This window comes from Lynx canadensis, chromosome C1 (assembly GCF_007474595.2).
Source record: "Lynx canadensis isolate LIC74 chromosome C1, mLynCan4.pri.v2, whole genome shotgun sequence".
NCBI lineage: Eukaryota > Metazoa > Chordata > Mammalia > Carnivora > Felidae > Lynx > Lynx canadensis.
Genome location: NC_044310.1, coordinates 25,479,318 through 25,501,778, shown reverse-complemented (window position 1 = coordinate 25,501,778; position 22,461 = coordinate 25,479,318). Strand labels below are relative to the sequence as shown.

General features: G+C 50.1%; 1 protein-coding gene across 1 annotated transcript in view; it reads left to right on the top strand.

Moving 5' to 3' along the window:
- CSMD2 (CUB and Sushi multiple domains 2) overlaps positions 1–22,461 on the top strand; it is a 607,194-nt gene that overhangs the window by 210,694 nt on the left and 374,039 nt on the right. The window contains exon 5 of the mRNA XM_030326876.2: positions 10,495–10,702. Coding sequence (XP_030182736.1) covers positions 10,495–10,702 — 208 coding nt within the window. The remainder of the gene's footprint in view (positions 1–10,494; positions 10,703–22,461) is intronic.

The window sequence follows — 22,461 nt, the reverse complement described above, 5'->3', positions numbered from 1 at the left end:
TCCTGTCCCGGGGGAAAAACAAAACAAAACAAAAAGGACAACCCACTGATAAAGGTGTTTGCATGCAGCGCGGCCTTTATTGAAGGTTTGTGGCAACACAGGGAGTCTGCATCCCAGCAAAGCAAATGGCTTAAAATGAAAGTCTGAGCAATCATGAGCCTCCAAAGCTTTTGGCCCCTTCTCCCTGGAAGCTTGTCCCTGGCTTCTGTCTTAGCAGCCTTAGACTTCCTGAGCTCAGACATTGCCTCTCTCATCTCGTTCCAGCCTCCTCCACTTGGTGCCTCTTAACTTTGGCCTCGCTGTGGGACTTGTGTCCGCTTAGGCACAAGAGTCCCATTGCCCCTTGACTTGCCCTCTCCTGATAGAAGCATCCCTTCCCAGCCAAGCTATGTAGGCATCAGGTGGTATTGTCCTGAACAAAGAGAGCTTTCACCTGGAAGAAACTTGACTGGCTATGAAAATACTTTTTTTTTATTAATCCACTAGTAAAAGATAAGTGATAAGGGCGACCTCCTGGAGGCTTCCGTTGCTGGGTCAGCTCACTGTCCCCAGTCTAATGCCTGTGTGTCAGGGTGTGGGAGGCAGAGTGGGCTGGGGTAATGGTGCCTCCCCCCAGCACTCACATCACAGCAGTGGCTCACGGGTGTGGGGTGCCTTTGTGGGGCACGACTGCCTCCCAAGCCTCTCTTCTTCCTCTTTTGGCCTCTTAGGTGATGACCATTCTTTCCCTTAAATGCTGGAGGGCTCAGCATGGCCTCATCTCTGGGAACATCTTACATCTCTTGGAACTTCTCATCCACTACATGGCTTCTAATTGTTGCAGGGAGGTGGCTCTTCAGTCTCTGTCCCCAGCCCCACCCTCTGTCCTACGCTTCAGGTCCACATGGGTCTCAGACTCTACTCAACATTCCCCGGAGAGTGCTTCAAATGGGGCACATCCAAAACCTAACCCTGTCTTCCCAAACCTGCTCTTTTTTCTGCCATCCCTCGCTCGGTGAAGAGTGTCACCATCCAAGGTGCCCAAGCCAGATGCCCCCTGCACCATCAGCCATCGTGCCCTGGTACATTTCCCTCTGCACCAGCCCTCCCCTCCATGCTTCTGCCAGTGATCTGGGGCCCCGTCTGGTAACATCCAGTGACGAGCCGTTTGCCTTTCCCCCGCCACACGCATCCCAGTCCATTCTTCACTGCTGGAGCAAACTTTCTAAGCTACAGATCTGACAGGATCACTTGCTGCTTAGAATGCCAATAGTGGCTCTCCATCACTGACGGGGTCAAGTTCAGATTCCTGAACATGGACAAGGCCCATCCAGAAAGACTCCCAGGCTGATCTTTCTAAGTCCTCTCTAAGTACCTTCCAATTTAGCCACACCAGAGAATGCCCTCTTTTGGAACACACTGGGGAAGCCAGCCAAGGACGTCAAGTGTGGCTTCCAGAAGGGCTTTGGGTCCCAGAGGCTCCCTGGCATCTAAAGGAGATGAGACGTGGCTCCTACTCAAAGACTGGGGGAGCACAGGTGGCTCTCCCACTCTCCAAGCCCCCACGCCTCCCCCGTTCTCTGGGCTTCAGCTCCATTTCTCGTTTCTAATTCACCATGAGCCGCAAGCATAGTCTGAGAAACATCCTCAATAACGCCAGTGATTTTTCTGAAAGTGATTTTCCAAACTGTGCTTCCTTAGGAGACCAAGTTGTATAGGAACTGAAGGTGCTCATCATGTGCCCATGCAATGCCAGGAGCTGCGGTCATGCCAGAGTTAACGGTTCATACTCTGGAAGGATTAAAGCCTTTTGGCCTTTTTTCCTCTTGTGTAGAACTCTCAAGGGCTGGCATCTGTGCGTGGATAAACCTCATCCACTGGGCAGTGGTCCGTAAATATTTGCTGAATGAGCGGACGGCCGGATAGGTCTTATTCACCATGAGGATCATGTAAGGCGTACAAGCCCAAAAGGCAAATTCCTGGCCTGGGTCAGCCCACCGGCCCAGCAGCACTGAGTGACACAAACTCTGAGTCCAAGGCTTCCCGGAGCAGGTTGGAGGGCATTGTGTCTCTACATCAAACAGGAAATGCCACACGCCTGCCCGAAAGGTAGACTCAGTCTGGGGACACGGCCCAGGCTAAGGGGGAGTAGCTGGGATCAGGGGACAGAGCAGGTGTGAGTCTGACCTCCATCGAGGCCCATTCTAAGGCTGCTGGCACTTTGAGGCTTGGTCTAGCTGGCAGAGGGAAGGAGGCAGGGCCCGTGATCCCCCTTTGCTTTGTGTCATTCTGGGCACATCCACCCTAGGAGTCTCCGAGCTTTGTGGAGCCAATTTGAATCACAAGAAGGAAGACCATGTGGGTTTCAGCAAAATGGCCCCTGACTTGTGAGGGGCATTGGCCCTGGAGCAAAGAAGGCTGCGTGGGGAAGGAACAGGGTTCAGATGTGCTGGGTGCTGAGAGGCAGGTGGAGAGAAAGCAGCCTGAGCGAGAAATGCTTGGCCTCAGAGGTTCAAGCCAGGCGCAGCGGGCCGTCCCCTGACAGGGATGGGGGCACTGGTCTGCAGAAGCTCAGACTGCAAGTGTCAAGCTGGGTTCCAGATATTGGAGCCCCGAGGGAGGAACCTGCAGAATGCGAGATGGAGGCAGTGTGCTGGGCGCGGAAGGAGCATGGGGTCAGACAGGCCCAAGTCAGCTCTGGCCGTCCTGTGCCAGCTCAAAGCTGCGTGTTGCTAAGTCTCCCCGAGTTTCCAAGTGGGGAACACGAGCAGCAGCCTTGAAGGTTACTCATTCACTCAGGATTCATGCTTTGCATGCATGCCTACTGTGTGCCACCGTAGCGCCATGTGCTACTGAGTTATGAACTCAATCCTTAGTTGCAAAGTGCCGATTGTTGGATATTTACCATTCTAGATACAGAGAACTGCAGCGACGAAAAGTCAGACCAGATCCATGATCTCGTGGGGTTTACGTGTGAGCAGCTGGGAGGCAGAAAACAGATAAAAATCAAATAAACAAATTTCAGATCATGAGGGAAATGAAGCAGCTAGTGACAGGAAGGCTACTTTAGATGGAGTTGTCAGGAGGGGACTCTCTGAGGAGGTGACATCTGAACTGAGTCCTGAATGATAAGAGGGGCTTGTTATATGAAGACCAGGGGAAAGGCATCCCCAACAAGAGGAACAGCTGGTGTGAAGGTCCTGGGGCAGGAGAGAGTTTGACGTGTTAGAGAAATAGAACACAGTCCCCTGTGGCGAAGTTGAATGGGGGAGAGGGGTTGCTATGGTGGAGCAGGACAAGAGGTTCAGGTTTGGTTCCAAACTCAGGAGGGAGTCAGGGAAGAATTTTAAGCTCAGGCATGGTGCAGTTGAATCTACTTTTTTAAAAAGATCCTTCTGGATGCTAGGATGAGAGGGATTGTAGTGGGCAAGAGGTGCAACCAGGAGGGCCAGTTAGGAGGCAGCTGTCACAGGCCCGCAGACTGGAGATTCTGCATTTCGGTCAGGGGTGGCCATGGCAGAGATGGAGGGGAGATTGGGACCGTGGTTTGGGGGCATGGCCGATAGTCTTGCTGATGGAACAAAGGGTCAAGGTTGACTCCTAGGCTCTTTCCAGATGCTGGCAGGGTGGGGATGTTGATAACCAAGATGGGGATGACTGGGACAGGGCGTAGGGGGCATGTGCCCTCAGGGGAATCAAGAGCTCATTTTGTCCAGGTAAAGTCTGAGATGCCCATGAGACATCCAAGTGGGGGGATTAATTCTGTGGCTGGGTGGAGTTCTGAGCTGAAAAGAGGAAGGAGAGGGATATGAGACCCTAAGGTGGCGATGCAGATGGCAGAGGGGGTCTGGGAGCCGCACGCTGGGCCCCTTTGACTGATCATATACACAACATTTAGAAAGCACCACTTGTCATCCAGGCAGTGAGGACCTTGAGTGATTCTGGAATGCACCATGGCTCCCAGATACCGTTCCTAACTATGGGGTTCCTCTCCTACCACTGGAGTCACCAGTCCTCTAATCACCTTTGTCATCACTGTTGCTATAGCAGAACCATCCAGAATGTGCTCTGGAGTCCAATTACCTGGATTCAAATCCTGGCCTTCCCACTCATGCCCACTAGCTGAGTGACCTTGGGCTTGTTACTCAACCTCTCTGTGCCCCGTTTTTCTCACCTGTAAATAGTAACAATACACTACTCAACTCATAAGGTGGAAGTGAGGTTCAAGTTGATAAATGTCATGCGTGCAGCAGAAGGCCTTGCTCGTAGTAATGACTCAGGGAGCATTAGCTGTTGTGATTCTGACTGCCACGGCCACTGCTGGCTGGCATTTATCAAGCACTATGTGCCAGACCCTGCCCTCTCTAATTTAATCCTCACAGGATCCTCACAGAAACCCCTGGAGATTAAGATTTTGTTCTTCCCTATTCCACATGAGGGAACTGAGGCCTGGAGAGGCGAGGTACTTTGCCTGTGGTTGCACAGCTGGAGGGTAGTGGAGCCAGGATTCTACCCAAGCCCATGTGTCTACCAGCCACGTTCTTGACCATCATTGTCTGTGGCAGACCAGGACGATGGCCTGTGAGCCCTGACAGGAGACTCATGATGACATCGTTACTTCCAGAGCTCCAGCTTGGTGGCCCAGGGCCTGAGAGCTTGATCCTCATAGGTGATCCTCGTAGGTGCACCCCCTGATGAGTCCACCTGGCCAGGGACTTCCTGGTCTCCCGTGGTTCCCCCTTGACCCTCCTCAGGGAAGGGGCCCGAGGTTGTTCTGCTGGGCAGATGCCGCTGCAGGTAGGGAGCCAGGGGCTGCCGGGGGCTACTTTCATTCTTTTTTCTTTTTCATTCTTTTTTAAAGTTTATTTATTTTGCACAGAGCCCAGCGCAGGGCTCAAACTCATGGACCACAGGATGATGACCTGAGCCCAAGTCGGACACTTAACCACCGAGCCACCCAGGTACCCCTGCGATTTCCTAATTTTAAAAAGGGGTGTCCTTAATAAAGCCAAGGATAAGGGGGCAGAACCCCAAGCCCCCAGAAGAGGGCACTGATGAGACCGAGCCCCCCCACACACAACACTGAGCCACAAAGCACAAGGAAAAGGGGGAGCATGGAGGCTTTAGGGCAGTCACACCCTAGCTCCCTTTGCCTCACACCTGAGTTGTCAGATGTCAGCTTCCCCCCCAGGGACTATGGGGATTTTTGTTTTCTCAGAGGCGGAGTAGCCTGGGGGCAGAACTGAGGACACGGGAGTGGAGGACCCCAAAGCTTGCAGGCCTCCAGGCTTGTGCACTGGCGCTGGCCTGAAATGCAGGCAGGGAGGAGCAGGATGGAGGTTCCACTGTCCCTACTGAAATTTGTGGGTCACCGGAGAGTTAGCAGACATCCAAGGGGGCCGAGGGGTAGTTCTCTAAAATTATATAGTTAATTGAAGGAATTTCAGTGGAACTTAGAGTCGATCATAAATAACGTCATAAACTTGGAAGGGCGACTCTCAGCATAACACCTGCACCTTCGAACATACACGACTTAATGGCGGTGCGGAAGGCCCGTTCCCAGAGAAGGAGGAAGTGTACGTTAATATTTAGGAAGTGTATGTTAATATTTTAGGATCGTGGTATCAGCTGAGGGTTATATTTTATGGCTCTGAAGTTGTAAACCGTGAAATATGGTGCCTTGTTTAAAGTATGAGAAAATCTCCAAACAACTTTTAGAGCATCTTCAATCAACACAGGATGGTTCGGGAGCAAGGGTGTCGGAGAAACCCGAGAGGCAGGCATGACAAAATGTAAAGGTGCCACCTTCCAAGGAGGGGACTGGCGGCTCCCCCCAGAGGGCCTCAAGCTCTTAAGTCCTCAGTTCCAGCATGGTCTAGAAATCATTGACTATCATGAGGAGCTTTGAAGATCTTGGGATGGCTTTACCAGACTGCTTTCAAGCAGGAACATACGGTGTCATGAAAGAGGCCACAGTTCTCATACCTGGGAGACCCACCTGGATTCCTGATTCCCGTGCACTGTGTGACCTTAGGGAAATTACTTAACCTCTCTGAACTTCAGTGTCCTGTTTCAATTCTTTGTTCAACAGATGTTTACTAAGTGCCTGCCACTTGAGAGGAAGATTGGCGAATGCAGGGGCCATTTTTATTTCTTTAGAGCTGAGTGGCCTCAAGGCTCCATTAAACTCTTTGCTTAATCCCAACAGTCCTTTGTACTTCCCAGCAGGAGAGTACTGCTCCTGAAGTTCTGGGTCTAGAGGCAAAGGTGTGTTGTTCTGAAAGACATTTCTTAAGGTGAAACTTACAACTCATACCTAGAGCAAACTTCCAAAAGCCCCTGACCATGGAGGCTCCCGGACCGCAGAAGGCACTTAGAAATGGCGATGAGGGGCTGGATGCCACGGAACCTCAGTGACTGAGGAGGCCTGTGCCAGGCCTGCTGCCCACAGACATGGTCCCTGCTCTAGTGGAGTTTACAGTCTAGACATTAGATAAATGGCATAACTGACCAATTAATTTGCGGAAATAATTCGTTATGGGAAAGTATGTCATGCTTTGAAAACTTAAGATAGGGGGAAGGGGTTTCTGTATCTGGAAAGATCCTTGAGGAAGTGACACTTAGACTGGGACCTAAAGGCTGAGGAGGGGCCAGCCAGGGAAGAAGGGAGGTAGGGAAGAAGATTCCAGAAAGAGAAAATGGCACTTTCCAGGTCCTGGAACAGGGAGATGCTTGATACATCAGAAGAACTGGGAGGAGGCCAGTTTGGTGGCAGGAAAGTAGGCAGGGAGAGACTGGTAGGAGGCAAAGCTCTGTAAGGTCCTTATAAGCCACCGATATTCTATTCTATCCTGAGTGACAGTAAGAGTTATTGAAAGTTCTTACGGAGAGGAGTGGCGTCCTCAGGTCTGTGTTTCCAGGATCACTCAGGCTTCTGGTGAAGAATGACAGGCTAGAGCAGGAGGGATATTTGGAGACAAGGAAAGAGGCCTCATGGCTGTGGTTGACTTGGATCGTGACATGGCTTTGAGTGGAGCAGGTGCAAGGCAGATGAGAGGCCCATCAAGAACCACTTACGAGGAGGGACGGGGTTTGGTCCCTGGCTACGTGTGGCGTGTGGGAGAGGTTGCCCATGGCCCCAACCTCTGGCGTGAGACATTGGGTGGATAGCGCTGACAGTCTCCGGGAAGGAAACACCAGAAGGTCAGGTTCAGTGGGAGGAGAGCACCAGGTGGTCTTTGTTGGGCTGAGGCTGACAACAGTGTAGGATGTCTTAGAATTCCAAGAACTACGCAGAGGCTGCCGAGTCTCCCCCCATCACCTGCTCCCCTCCAACATTGCCTACTGCTGTGCGGCCCACCAGGACCCGTGGGCCCGAGCAAGTGGGACAGTGTGGACCCAGGGCTTGCCGCTCTGTCCTGCACTCCTGACACTGCTCCCTCACCCCCCACTCTGCCCCCAGGCTTCCTGACCCTGACCCTGACTGCTCTTACACAACTTCCTTTCAGGTGCATTTGCTTTTGCCTGCTGATCATTAAATGTCACTTCTTCCCGGGTCTTCTTTACTCCCCTGGAGCCAGAGTTGCTCTTCCTCCTGCTGACTCCCGGCCTCGCAGGCCTCCTGGGCATCTCTCCTGCCCTCTCTCCATGGGCATCATCACCTGTTTACAGAGTGCAGAGGGGCAGTGGAGGAGGGCCATCACCATCCCACAGAACTGCTTCTCCTCTGGGGCCCCTGTTTACCCAAATAGCATCGTAGTCTGCCCTGCTGCCCTGTTAGAGACCTCCACGTCCTCTCTCCCTCCTCCTCTCCTTTGCTGACCACTCACAGGTGGAGACTGCATCCTCTCCCTTCTCCTCAGCCTGGCTCTTGAATCCTTTCTGTTCCTTCTCTTCCTCCCACTGCCGTTGCCATTCATTCAGGTTTTGAAGACTAGACCAACCTCTTCACTATCCAAGTTGGCATATAGAAGTAGGCACATTCTCTTGAAATGGACCTTGACCCGGTAGAATGACATTAACAAGACTAGTTGCGGACCACTGAATAAACTCACCTTGACCTCCATCCCACGCTGCTTCTGCATACCCAGCCGTCAGCTCCATGTCTACACCAGGACATCCCACATACATACTCAGCCCTGGGATCCGAAACTGAACCCCTGCTTGCCTTCCCCACCACAAAGCAGCCCCCTCCTGGGTCCCCTGCCACAGGAGACATTTTTCAGCCTACAGATTCTCATGCCCCAAACCTGGAACTCATCCCTCACAACTGCCAAGTCCTATAGATTCTGCTTCCTAAATCTCTCTGAAATCAGTGCTCTTCCCACTGTCCCCATCCATGGCCTCAGCTCAGAGCGCATCTGGCCTCCTCCAGACTTCGGTGACTTTGTCCTACCAAAAGCATCCTGCCCACTCCCGTGATTCAGACCTCCTCCATGCCACAGCCCCAGGGATCTTTCTAAAATGCAAATTTAATCATATCCCTTCACTACCTTTGATTCTCAAGACGAAGGGGAAGGAAAAGGAGAACTTAGCATTTGCTGGGCATCTCCATGCGCCAGCCCCTGGCTGATGTTAGGAACCGTCACATTAACGATCCCCGTCAATTATCACAGCAAACCATTGTTCAGAGAAGCAACGTGAAGCTGCTGGAAATAAATCTCCCAAGGTCGCATGGCTGGGGAACATGGAGCCTGAATTCAAACCTAGACCTTCCTGACCCCCAAATCCATTTTATTTCCAATAGAGTCCTCTGCTTCCAAGTCTTCTTGGCCATGTTCTCTGTCAGGGGCTCCTTCTACATGTCCATTACCATCACCCATCCTTCCTCTCTCTTCGCTGTCTGATAAGCCATCTAGAGCTACTTATCTTGCACATGTCTTGTGATTTTGTGCTTCTGTGCTTATGACATCTGTGCCCCTGTTTTCTTAGATGCCATTCCCTTTCTTCTCTCCCTAGGGAACTCCTATCCATCCTTCAAAATCCAGCTCTCCTGGCATCTCCTCTGTTAAGTTTTCCTAAATCGACTCACCCATGCAAAGTAACATCTTGCTTTATCTACGTCCTCCAAATATGAACTGTACTCCTGGGAGATAGTGTATTGGTTAAGAGTACAGGCCCTGGAATCGATCTACAGGGCTTAGAATCCCAGCTCCTTTAGTCGCTATGAGCTGTGTCCCCTTTGGCAAGTAACTGAATCTCTGTGTGCCTTGGTTTCCTTACCTGCAAAACGGGAATGATACTTCACAGGGTCACAGGAAGGATTCAATAAAATATGTAGCGTAGTTAGAATAGTACCTGGTGTAGTGTAGGCGCTCAATAAATATTAGCTTTTATTATTCTTATTCTGCTGTTCCTGGTACACATTTGAACCCGGGTATTGCATTTTTTTCTCTCTTCATCAGTTAGTCCACACCTCTAATACAGCATATGCTGAGTGTAGTGTAATCACTTACTTGCATACAGGCTCCAGGACAACAGGCTTAAAGTCTGGATAACTTCTCACTGTGTCACCCAGCTAGTGAGCATCAGGGAAAGGATTCAAACCGAGGTCTGCAACAATTCAAAAGCCAGTGTTCTTAACTATTCTATGTCAGAGCATGTTTCCCAGATCATTTTTTCTGAATATCAAGTCTCAGCTGGGATTTCGGCTGGAGCAGTGAGACTGCCAGGTTCTGGGGCAGGATGAGTAAAACATGGTCCCTGCCCTTGGGGATTCCTGGTGGAGCTCAGAACCAGAGTGGAAGACAGATGTATGAACAGATCACTCAGCACGAAGTACCGTGTCTGAAGTCGGACCGCTGCTGCGGGAGCCCAGAGGAGAGAGCGGTCACTAAACACTTGGGGGAATGAGGCTTTACCAAGAAGTGGCATCAGAGTTGGATCTCAAAGCCTGAGGAGAACTGCTCTGGACAGAGGGCATCCTTGGCAGAGGGAACGGGGTGATCAAAGACCAGGAGGCCCGACCATGCAGGGCGCGAGGACAGAGCTGGCCTGCAGACAAGGAAGGGCCAGAGGAAGGATGATGGAGGTTTGGCCTGGCAACCCTTTGAGTTTTGCCCCAGGGTGCTGGGTTGAGTTTCACCACATCGGAGTGTTACTAAGATCTGGTGGGAAGAGATGTCCTATTCACCACAGTCGTGACCGTGGAAATAAATGTGGTAGCTGGCTCATGGCAGGGCAGTATATGTGGTACTCGGAATGTCAGAGTTCAAATCCCAGCTCAGTGGTTGTGTGACCTTAGGTAGGTGACTTAACCTCCCTGGGCCTTGGTTGGCTCATCTTTCAATGAGAACAACACTATCTGAAATCCTCAGGACAGGGCCTGGCACATGGTAAGGGCTATGGAAGTGTTTGGTACCACTATTACTAGGCCAATTCAGACTAGGATCTTGGTCCATCCTGCCTGTGCATCACATTCTGGGACCCTCTATGCCTGTCACGGGTGAAGGCCACGAGTGCCAGGACCTGGGAACCAGACCACCTCACCCGAACCTCTTCTCTTTGCACCCGCAGCGGATGATGCCTGTGGCGGGACCCTGCGCGGCCAGAGCGGCATCATCTCCAGCCCCCACTTCCCCTCGGAGTACCATAACAATGCCGACTGCACGTGGACCATCCTGGCCGAACTGGGAGACACCATCGCCCTGGTCTTTATTGACTTCCAGCTGGAGGACGGTTACGACTTTCTGGAAGTCACGGGCACCGAAGGCTCCTCCCTCTGGTAAGCACACTGTTGCGTCCCCTCCTTGGTCCCTTGGGAAACTGTGGCTCACCCACAGTCTCCTCAGCATCTGGGCCTGCAGTCTGAGGCCCCTTGGCCACATCCTGATGAGTTGATGAGTTTGGTTCTCATCATAATGAAAACTCACTGCACGTCTTTAGAACCAGGGTCCATTTTTACAGAGATTTTGATACCCAATGTGATGTGCATCCTTGCTGAAGAATTTCATGATGGGCCTTGGTGGAGTAACTTGCACTGAGACTGAAACTGTCCTGGTCTGAGGGTGTGGACAGGGTCTCCGTGCAATGATCTGAAGTACTGTTCCATCTCTGCAGGGCGTATTCAAAGCATCCAATGAAGGGAATAGAATCTTAAGTGGAAACTCCCACTCCCGGGGCCCTGCGAAAGAAGGGCAGGGCATTCCGCCGCAGTTTCTGATGGGAAGGACTAACCTCCCTGTCGTTCTGGCTTTACTAAAATGCACGGGCTTTTCTGTGGTGTGCCCCACCCACCATGGAGACTCTCGATGATGATGGATTCAGGAGCGGAGGGATGACGAGACTTATCAGCCCCAGTTGCTGGTACTGTCCGAGATTTAGATGCACAGGACATGCCCAAGCAGGGGCTGGCTTTGGGAAATGTTCAACTCTGTGTGGGTGACAAACTTTGAGTGGTGGTGTGGCACTTAGAATATCCTCTCTTTTTCTCCTTGTGGCTGTGTTATCAGGCTGAGGGCACAGGGGGACCTGTGTCAGCACACCAGGTGCCCACAGAAGGATGTGTCCAGATGTGCTTCAGACAAGATATGGCATCTTGCAGACTTCCATTGCTGCACGGGGGAAGGCAGGACTCAGGGCCTGGGGATGAGGGCAAACGAGGTGTCCCTGAGGATTCTGAGGGACTCAGAAAGTGGGTAACTGCAAGAGTCGGGGTAGGATAGCTCCTGGAAGGAGACGTGGCAGTCAGTGTGAATGGGGAGGAGGGGAGGGCGAGGGAGCAGGGGCACATTTCCTGAACACCTCTTTTAGACCAGGTTTCGTGCCTTGTGATAGAAACACCAGTGTGTAAGACATGGTCCTTTGAGGGTGAGAAAATCAGACAGACCCATGGCAGGAGCCAGTTATGACTATTTCAGAGGCAAAAATGGGAACAGATTCCTTCCAATATGGACTCAGAGATCTGGGGACCAGTGTAGCCCGGAGAACTCAAATTTCCTGGTATGGTGGAAGGCAATCTGACCTGGGAGTCAGAAGACCTTGGTGTCGTAAGCTTGTCCAGTGAACTTGGCCAGATCATTCACTACCCTGGATGGGGGGTTGAGAGAAGTGCATGTGAGCCAAGGACAGACTGCTGTGTACAGGTGGCTATTCTGTCAACTAGTCTGGGACAGCGGCTGGACATTTGGGGCTACGAGCGGGGATGAAAGCCCGGGTGACCCTCTTCTGCACTGGAATCCCAGTGACCTGGCAGCCTGGAGGCCCTCTGTCCCCCTACCCCTCTTTGTTAAATACCTATTTTTATCATTGTAAATGTAATGCATATGCTTCTTGTAGAAAACAGAGGAAATATAAAAAGGTATGGAGAAATGAATAAGAAATATTAAAATTTTGATATATTCTCCTTTGGCCTTTTTGCTTTGCTTGGAGCAAGCTAGCTGCCTATTTATATATATTTTAATATTGCAAAATTCAGATCTGAAAATCTATCTGTAGTTATATATTTTTAACTTAGCATTATGTAATGAAAATTTTCCCTGTATTATGGCAGAGGCTTCCAAAACATAATAGGTGTGATAATAGCATCGTTTATTGAGCATTTATTGTCAGCATGTCCTAGTTTGGTTCTAAGCTCTTACAGCAATAATTTCATCTTTCCTCATAGAAACTTCATGAAGTAGGTAGCATCATTTTCCTCCTTTTACAGATGAGAAAAGTGGGGTCCAGAGAGGTTATGTCACTTGCTTGAAGCCATACAGCTGATAAGGAGCAGAACGAGGCTTCAGCCCCAGGAGAGTTGGACTTGAAAGGCCATCTCCGTAGCCATGGCAGCATGTCACATCCTGCTCCATTTGTGAAGGGTCGCCAGGGCTGTGTGGCATGCTCTCGTAAGAAGGACACAGTGTAGTCATCAGATCTCTTAGTAGGTCGTTCCCAAGGTTTCACTTGGATGAGCAGATGCCACGATGAATAGCACTGCCGGGTCTGGCTCTTCCAGCCCCAAGGCCTCTTCGACTCACTTGTTTACCCGTGGGCCAAGCAGTCTCCCACAGCCTGCCCCCCCCAGGTGTGAATCCACACATTGTCCAAACTTCTGGAGTGAAACAAATCTTAAAGACTATTCCTTTTCCTATTAAGTCACTCAGTGGGGGAAGGAATTAAGCGGAGGAAATCGTTACGGGAGTCATTCAGAACTCTTCGCTATAAGATTAAGTTATAATTATTTATAGGGTTGGTGTCACCATTTCCAGCCAGGATGCATTTGTTGTTCTAATTTATACTTGCATAGCAATTATGGATAAACAAACTTGGAGGCTCGGGACGTGTGTGCAAAGAACCCGCTTTCTCCCCTGCCCCTCTCCTTTATGGATCCCTGGATCCCTGTGAACTGTGAAGCTGCTGGTTTATGAGTTGCTACTTTATATCACCGTGCATTAAGATTTTAAGATGTTTTCTTGAGTTCTGTGCCAAGCCATAGAAAGACTGCAGATCCTGTTAGAAAAGATGAATGTGAACAACTGGGCATCCCTTCACCTATTGAGAAGACAGAGATACCTTCGAGAGAAAAAAATCCACTACCTCCTTTACCAGATAGCAGATTCCCACTGATTCAGGGTTGTGGGTGGGGCATGGAATGTTCCTGACTCAGTTTCCACACTCTCCCCCCAACGGGCTAAGAGCAGGAGACTTTTAATTGGGGGTTCCGGTTGTTTGGATTTCGCAGGCAAGTAAAATTGCCAAACAATTGAGGAAATGGAGGGTTGAGATAGATATATATATATATATATATATATATATATATACACACACACATATATATACATATATATATGTATATATATATATATATATTTTTTTAATTTTGCCAAGTGAGGACATTAGAAAGAAACCTGCCAACTCCTCAGAACGTTATTTCATAAAACAAAGGACAATTCAAAGCCAAAAACGTAGCAGGATATAATCAGTTGGCAGCTATGCGCTGGCGCGGAGGAAGGCAGGTGGGCGGAGCGCACAGAAATAGCGGCGTGTGCCCGGAACCACAGAGCACGTGGTGTGCGTACATCAGCCAGCGCACTGCTTCTTCCTGTTTCCCGGTCCCTGAGTGGCCACAGGGAATCCGGCAGTATACGTCTTGGACAGGGAAAGGCTGTTAGGATGGTGAGCGCTGAACCCTGTAACTATGACCTGTTGAGAGGTCCCCAAGTACTTTAGATGTACTCCCTCTGATGTTAATTGCTTTTTTAATTTTCGTTTTAACTTTTATTTTGTGATTGACCGTGAGCAAAAGCTGGGTTTGAACTGAAAGTTACAATCCAGATAGTGTATTTGGATTCCTCCCCAACTGCATGCGCGCGCGCGCACGCACACACACACACACACACACACACACACACACACATCACCCTTGACACATGCCCCTCCAAGTCACCACCATATATTGTGCCACGTCAACCGCTCTTACGCGTATGCTCTTCTGTCTCTAGTTCACTGAACTCAGTTTAGGGACCAGGTACTCTCTCACTGATCCTTCTTGGTGCGGGGGGATGGGGGTGGGCAGCTTTGTTCTGCTCTGACCAAGTCAGTTGGCTCTGTCCTTCATGGAGCCCCATTCCTTCTTCTCAAATGCTAGGAAAAACTCTCACCGTTGCTAAAGTTCCTCATGAAGCCCCTGGACTTTTTCAGATGGCTGGGACTGGGGTGGGTGGTGGTGGAGAACTGGGGTTTAAAAACTCAGTTTTTTATGGCCCTGGGTTCTGTGTCCCTGGAGGGTAGCAGGATCATGTTATAACAAGTACAAGCGATTGCCAGCCCATTATACAGCTGGCCTCTCCATTGTGGAGAAAATCAATGAATTAAAGCCCACCGAGAAGACACAAGAGCTAGAATCTCTGCTCTCCTTTCTCTGCCTCATGCTTGACACTCTCCATTTGAATCTCTCCAGGCTCTTCTTCCGGGGCTACAAGGAAGGAGAGAAAGCCAGATGTCCCCTCCAAGAATAGGAGAGGGGGTCTGTGTATCTTGGCATCTAACTGAGGAGAGAGCAGGTCTGGGAGCCAGACAGACTTGAGCTCAAAACCCTGATCCACCTCTTAGTGGTTGTTAAAGCCTATTTACTTGCCTCTGAGTCTCAGTTTCCACATCTGAAAAATGGGGCTCATCACACCAGCCTACAAAGCATGTTGAAAGGGCTGCACACGTAAACTGCTGCCTGGCTCACAATGGAGATGATACTCCTGGGATGGCAACCAGAGTTAGGGGCTCACCCTTTGAAGGGGAGAGGATAAGTGAGGCGTCTCCAGCAGCCCAGAGCCTTGGTGGCCCCATTCTTAGTGATCCCCCTGAGGCCGTTCTTCCCAGCCTGGCAGTTCAGAGGCCTCTCACCAGGCAGGAAGGCACAGCCTGGTCACCGCAGCTGATTCAGCTCCCCAGGGAATTGCCTGGAAACCCAGGTAAGGAGGACTGGGTCAGACCGGAGGATGTCCTTGCAAAGGTCAGAAGAGAGGGTGGTGATTTCGTTGAAACTGCCTTCCCAGAGCTGCAATTTGTGGGCACGTTGCGGGCAGCATCACCCCTTCTCGCTTGGACCCAGCCCCAGACTGACCAGTTAGCTGCCTCGTCCGAAGAGTGGAAGAAGAGTGGACTGCTGCAGCTACAGTGGCTGCTCGGTGCAGGCTAGGAGCAGGGGACACTTCACCGGGGTACAGGCACAGCACCTGCTCCCCGGGGCCTGCCGCGTAGGGGAGAAGGAGCAGAGAGTGTGGAGAAGACAGGGGACCACTGTACCGGACCCAGAGAGGAGGCCCATCTCTGCCCGGCATCATCTCGCTGCTGCAGAATTCAGTTGGGCCTTTGTCTCTCCTTTGCTCCTTCTCTTTCTCTGCTTCTCTCCTTTGCTAGGTGGCAGTCTCCTCCTATAGCAGGAAGGGCAGGCAGGGCCTGACCTGCACTCAGAATTGAAGCCATCTTTTCCCTGGGGGCTTCCAGAAGTGTGTTTGTGGTGGGGAGACTGGTAGAAGGAGTCCATAGCTCCTTCCCACATGAGGGGTTTCTGTGCAGACCCTAGAGCCTCTCCACCATCTTCTTGGCTCTCCCGCTGTGGGTCAGTCTCTGCCAGTGATTCCCAGCCTCTCTTCCTTGCCCCTTTCAGTGTACTTGGACTCCCATTCTTAAATTTTTCAATATTTTACTTCAGAGAAGAGCATGCCAGCTGGGGAGAGGGGCAGAGAGAGAGAGAGAGAGAGAGAGAGAGAGAATCTTAAGCAGGCTCCATGCTCAGCATGGAGCCCAATGTGGGGCTTGATCCCATGACCCTGGGACCATGACCTGAGCTGAAATCAAGAGTCAGATGCTCAACTGCTTGAGGCAGCCAGGCGCCCCTGGACTTCCATTCTTTATTTGTTTCACTCGGGTCATTTGCAATCTGCCTGTGCATTCTCTGTGTCCCCACCCCCCAAGCCGAGCCCCGTGGACCTCTATGTGATATATTTGCCTCCACCAAACCTTTAAGTAGGAAAGGAAACAAGGCATACTGCAGGAAGCTGCCCTCGGGTGGGAGGAGCAAGGCCCTAATGTGGGGGCTGCATTTGAGACAGACCTCACAGCGTGGGTGCTATCTGGATGTGGGAGGGGAGGAGGCAAGGAGAGCATCATCCCCGGGCTGTAGCCTGGCATCCCACCCCAACAGGAGCTCCCCTGATCCCTGGGATACAGGTCCAGGAAGTGGTCCCAGGATTCTCTCCACTGTGCACCCACCCACCTTGCCTCTGAGCCTACCTGGCCCCTCTGACCAGAGAACATAGAGGAAACTCTGCTGTACTGTCTGGATTTCCTGCCCCCGGGGCCACCCCATAGACCCCGGCTGTTTCTAGAAAGAGAATTTCCCTGGAAAGCAGGTTCAGCCTACTCTCTGGATCCAGCTCTGAGATTTTTCTTTGCTTTGTTCCCCTTCATTTTTTTTTTTTTTTTGCTTTTGTTTTTGTAGGTGGAGATACAAAAATTCCCGTCTACTTTACAGACATTCAGTTTGAAAATTTTGCTAGCAACATTCTTTTTCCTCTTTGAAAGACTTTGTTTTAATTATTAAGCATTTTACACATGAAATTTGAGCCAACTAGAACCATTTGATCTCAGCGACTTTTAACTAGATATTTCATTCAGGAGTCATTAGATTCAGATATAATTAGAATGAGAACAGCATGCCAATGGGGATTTGTTAATAATAACTATTCACTTATTTATTCATTCACATGTACTTTATCAAACCATTGGTTTAGATCATTTACATTCTTTGTTACTTTTCCCCTATTTATTTTCAGTAATCATTTATTGAGAGCCTTCTATGAACTAGGCTCTCCTAGGTGCTAGGGAGACAAAGACACAGTCCTATCCCCAAGGAGTTGTTTATTCCCTCCGCAAATGTTTATGTAATAGCCATGTATCATGCTGGACCCTGGAGCTCACAGTCAGGGTGAAGAAGCAGAATATAATTAAATGCTTGACAATATCATATGTTAGATGCCTTTACTAAAAGGTATAAAGAAGCTCCCATAGAGACTGAAAAGAAAAATGTAATAGTATTCTTTTGGTTCAAGAAATAGATATCCACCTCCAGCTGACTCAAGCTAAAAAGGGAATGTGTTGGCTTCTGTAACTGAAAAGTCGAGGGATTGGCTTCAGGGACTGCTGGATCAAGGTATGCAAATAATATTATCAGAATGTGTTTCTCTCCCTCCCACAGCTTTGCTCTCTTATGTGTCAGCTTTCTCAGGCATGCTTTCCCCATGAGGGAGCAAAGGCAACCACCATCAGCTCCCTCCATTCTGCTGGTTTAGCAATCCCAGCAAAAAGGAAGCTTCTCTTTCCCGATGGTTCCCACAAAAGCCCTAAGATGAACCTTGATTGGACCAGATTGAGCCATGTGCTCAGGCCTCAACACCAGTGTCCACAGAGAGTGTTCTCACTGACCAGGCCCAGGCCACATGACTATCTGTCCTGCTCAAACCCCCTGGCTGTGAGTGGGGGAGGGGTGGTTCACCAAAGGAAAATTGGGTCACTGAGAAAGGCTTCCTATCATGATGGGAGGGGCTGCTAGAAGGACTCAGATGAATGAATCCCAGAAGGGGTGACTTTTGAATTCAACGCAGGAACTAGAGTTTGCCAGTGTCACAGAGCAGGAAAGGACCCTGGTGTGTGGGGGGCATTGCAAGTGGGTGCAGGGTAGGCACAGGGAGAGTGTGGGTCAGTAAGAACCTTGTCCTATGTTCATAAGCTGGGAGGGGATTCCAAAGACTGTAGAAGGCAATGGAAGTGTTCTAAGCGGAGATGTAACATAGTCGCTCTGAGTTGTAATTGGGTCCAAGAAACCAGCTATAAAACTTTTTTGTGACCACTCAGCCAAGAGATGATCCAACCTTGAATTATGGGAGCTGTGAAGGGATGAAGAGGATGGGGTGGCACCAAGCCACATCTCAGATGCAGAATCAATTGCTTTGGTAGGTTCATTGGAAAGGAGGAATGGAGACGGGAGAGTCTGAGGTGATCCCCAAGTTCCTGCCTAATGACTGTTAGGATTCTTCACCAGCAGAGGGCTTGGGTGGAGTGGGGGATGGTGATGCTCTCTGGCCTCCCCAGGGCAAAATAGGCACAGAGAAGGAAGTCAAGGCCACAGCAAGGAAGGAGATGAGCCTGGATACAGGGACACAGGTGCCCTTGGTTATTGATACACAGTTTTGGGGGGATCTGTAATGGAGATGGTCAGGGGAAATCAACAGCTATGCCTAAAAAATGGTGTTCGGGTAAATACTGTGGCAAGGCTTTGAGAAGTTATTGTCAGGAACAGCCCGGCACCATCGTTCTCGGCAGTGTCTCCATCATTGCCGTCAGCCTTTATCACCAAACTTTCCTTCATAATGTATCCATTCAAGCAGATTACGTAGGCCCTTCTATTGCCTGGCATTGGGCTTGGCATGGAATTATAGTAGTGGAGGAGACAGATACAGACTCTGCCTTTGTGGGACTTCTGGTTTACCTGGGGGAGACCTATACTAATAAAGCCACAAAACAAATATAAAATTCACTCGTGTTGAGTGCCGTGAAGGAAATGAACAAGGTGGGGAACAGTAGCAGTGGGGCCCGATTAAGATAAATGAGCCGGGGGAGGCCTCTCTGGGGGGGTCAGATTTAAGCAGAGACCTGACTATTGAGCAAGAGCCACAGCGGGAAGAATTCAGGGACCAGCATTTCAGGGTGGAGGGAATTACACCTGTAAAAGTCCATCATCACGATGTCCTGTATGTCCTTAAACTTCATACATGGGAGTGTCATGGGCCTAATGCCTGTCTTCTGGGGTTTCAGCTTGTTTTAATGTCAAGAGCAAGGTAGGGACAAGGTCTCAAGCCAACAGAGATGCTCAGGAAGCAGCTGAGATGGAGCATGACCAAGGCTGCCGAACCCAGTAGCACTTGGAACCAGTAGGGGGATGAGACACAAGCACCTGCCTTCCTGTGGGTTCTTGAGGCCCTTGCTTCCCCCTCCTTCCCTGCCACATCACAATTCTTTAAGCCACCCCAAGAAGCTGTTCTCTTCTGATGGAGCCCATGAAATTGCATCTGTTGTAGCCATCAGGAGCCAGGCCATAAATAACCAGCCCTTTAAAATCTCATCTTCCATATCTCCCAGAGTTGGAAATAGCATTCCAAGCCCCACAGCCAAACGGTAGGAAAGGATTAGTGCCCTAGCATGCTGTTGGCAGAACATGTCTGGAGAGTCAGGGCCAGGGCTCCTGCACTCTCCACAGAGTATCAGCATGACTTCCTTGCTCCCCTGGGTGAGAACTTGTTCTCAGAAAGAGAACAAAAGCCGCAGCTAGAAGGAGCAAGAAATGAGCCGGGGCTGTCCACCGTTGGCACAGCGGCTCTGCTAGGGCTTGTGATTTGGCAAAGTCCTGTGTGTGGGAAGCCAAGGTCAGGCAGCTGTCTCACCCCCCGTGGGGCCGACTGCATGCAGTAGGTTTGCACTAAGTACATCGTCTGCACTGACTGCATGCAACAAGTTTGTACTAAGTACATCGTCTGTGTGGGGGCCCGTGCCAGGACTGGGAAGGGCACCAGACAACAAGATGCTCTTTTCGACCTCTCTCTCAAGGAGCTGCCAGATGCCTGGTGGTGCCACTAAGACAGATGGAAGGAGCTGTTCTGGGCCCTTCCAGAGGCCTCTCATTCTGGCAAAACCTGCCTTCCAGAATGACCTCAGTTCATTTAGAATGTTCAAGACCCCACCCCTGGTCTCTCTTTTCATGCTTGGCCATAAAACTTTGTGGGACTCCCTCTTGGCCTCTCTTACCCCATGGTTCGCCATGATTTTACCTGTCTCTTGCTCCTACGATTTTTTTCTGGCTTCCTGAGCCTGACATAAGCCCTTAGTTCCAACCCTGAGCCTATACTTCTTTCATTCCAGCTTTTCCTCATTCAGTGGCTGGGTGGCCAGTGTGTGACCCTCCCAGACTCACCAGGGAAGCAGGATTCCCACAGAAAACCAGCCGTTGACAATCTGATGAAATGACAGATGATCACTGTTGAAGTCAGCAGATCTCATCATCTGGGAAGTGAGAGGGCCAGGTTGGCTTGAAAAGTGGGAGGCTTCCTGGAGGAGTAGAACTCCATCACCTCCAGGAACTTCTCATTCGAGGTCTTGGACCAGTGGTCTTCCTTGGAGTCCTCTATCGGCATTAATTCCTCACCTGCTTCTCCATGGCTTCTATCCCCTGCCTTCCCCTGAAAACATTCACATTAAGATTATTGTCAGAGAAGCACCCCTCACCCCAAACACTAACCACTTCCAGTGCCAAATCCACAAGATAGGTTTTAGGTCTCCTCTTACTGGCACCTCCGCATTCCCTTACGTTGTTGGTCATTTTCTCCTTTTAGAACTTTCTCTTCGCTTTATGCTGCTCTCTCTGATGCTTCTTGGACCTCTCTGACCATTTCTTCTGTTTCCTTTGATGTCCCCAAGACTCTGCTCTTGTCTTACTGCTGTCCTCATCGCCCACACTCTCCCTGGGTACTCTTCTCTGCTCTCATGGCTTCAGGTACCACCTGTTTGTTTAGAACTCCCGAATCTGGCTTCCCAGCCTGGCCTCCTCCTGAGCAGCAAACTGTAGAGCCAACCACCTGTTGGACGTCTCCACCATGACGTCCACCAATATCTCCAATTCAGCATGTCCCAACTTCACTCATACTTGGCTACTAAAATGGTCAGAGTCTGTTTCCTGTCTTAGTTTATGGTACTCCACTCTACCTAGTCATCCAAGAATCTGGGAACCATCCCTGTTCTCTGAGGTCTCCCAGTGTACCTCCTGTAACATATTTTTCCATCTTTACTGTCACTCCCCCAGTTCAGCCCATCATCTTTTCTTCTTTGTGGGTTGTAATAGCCTCCTTACTGATCTCCTAGCTTCTTGGCACTCTTCAATTCAGCCTCCCCACTGTTACCAGAATGGTTTAATTAAAATGCATATCTGACATGCTAAGCCTCAGGCAGAAACTTTCAATCATTTTCCATTGTCTGTGGAATAAAATTCCAGCCATTGATAAGGCCCTTTTTGATCCAACCCTGCCTATCACCGCAGCCTCATCTCTTGCCATTTCCTTCTCTGAACTTCATTAACCCTGCAATTCAACACATGGTGTAACACCACAAAGGTTTCTTTTTCACTCATGCTACATGACTGCCATGGGTCAGTCGGGAGTGACTCTGATCCACATGGAAATGCAGGCGGGTGTCCAGTCTCAAGGAAGTTCCACCGTCTTATAGATGCACCACCCAGAGTATGTGGCCTTCCCCACTGCCATGGCAGGGAAGAAGAGTGGAGAACCTAGCATGGGCTTTTCACTGCCCCCAGCCCAGAGAGAGACACATCGCCCACCTCGTATTTCATTGGCCAGAAATAACCACGTGGTCCAGCCTAGCTGTAAAGGAAACATGATGCACAGATGAAATGGCTGGTGAATCAGTATCTCTCTGCCACGCCTCATATTTCAGTAGACGTGATGTCCTGGCTCCTGTAAAAAAGCCAGCCCCTCCTTTTATGTTCCAGACCTCATATTCCCCAAAGACTTCCCCTACTAAATTCATCTCCTTCTTCTCACATTCATTATTATTTTTCTTCTCCTGAGCACCGCTAACAGCACAGAGACATGTTCTAATATCTATTGTCTAAAATAAAAAAGCCAGTGCACACCAAAACCCCGTTACTCATGCCCAATCAGCTACTGCCAGTTACTGGAAATGGGCCCTTTCTCAGGGTCTGCCCCACCTGCCACTAAAAGTGAACTTGATAAGATTGCCAACGACCTCCAGGTTGCCAAATTCATTGTTGCTTCTCCATTGTCCCTGGACTTGGCCTCTAGGCAACACACGATATTGGTCATCTGTCCTTCTTGAACCGTTCTCTTGGCTGACATGGAATGACACAGCTAGCTACCTATGGCCACTCCTGTTCTACCTCCTTTTCTGTCTCTTCCACTGTCCAGCCTCTGTCCAGCC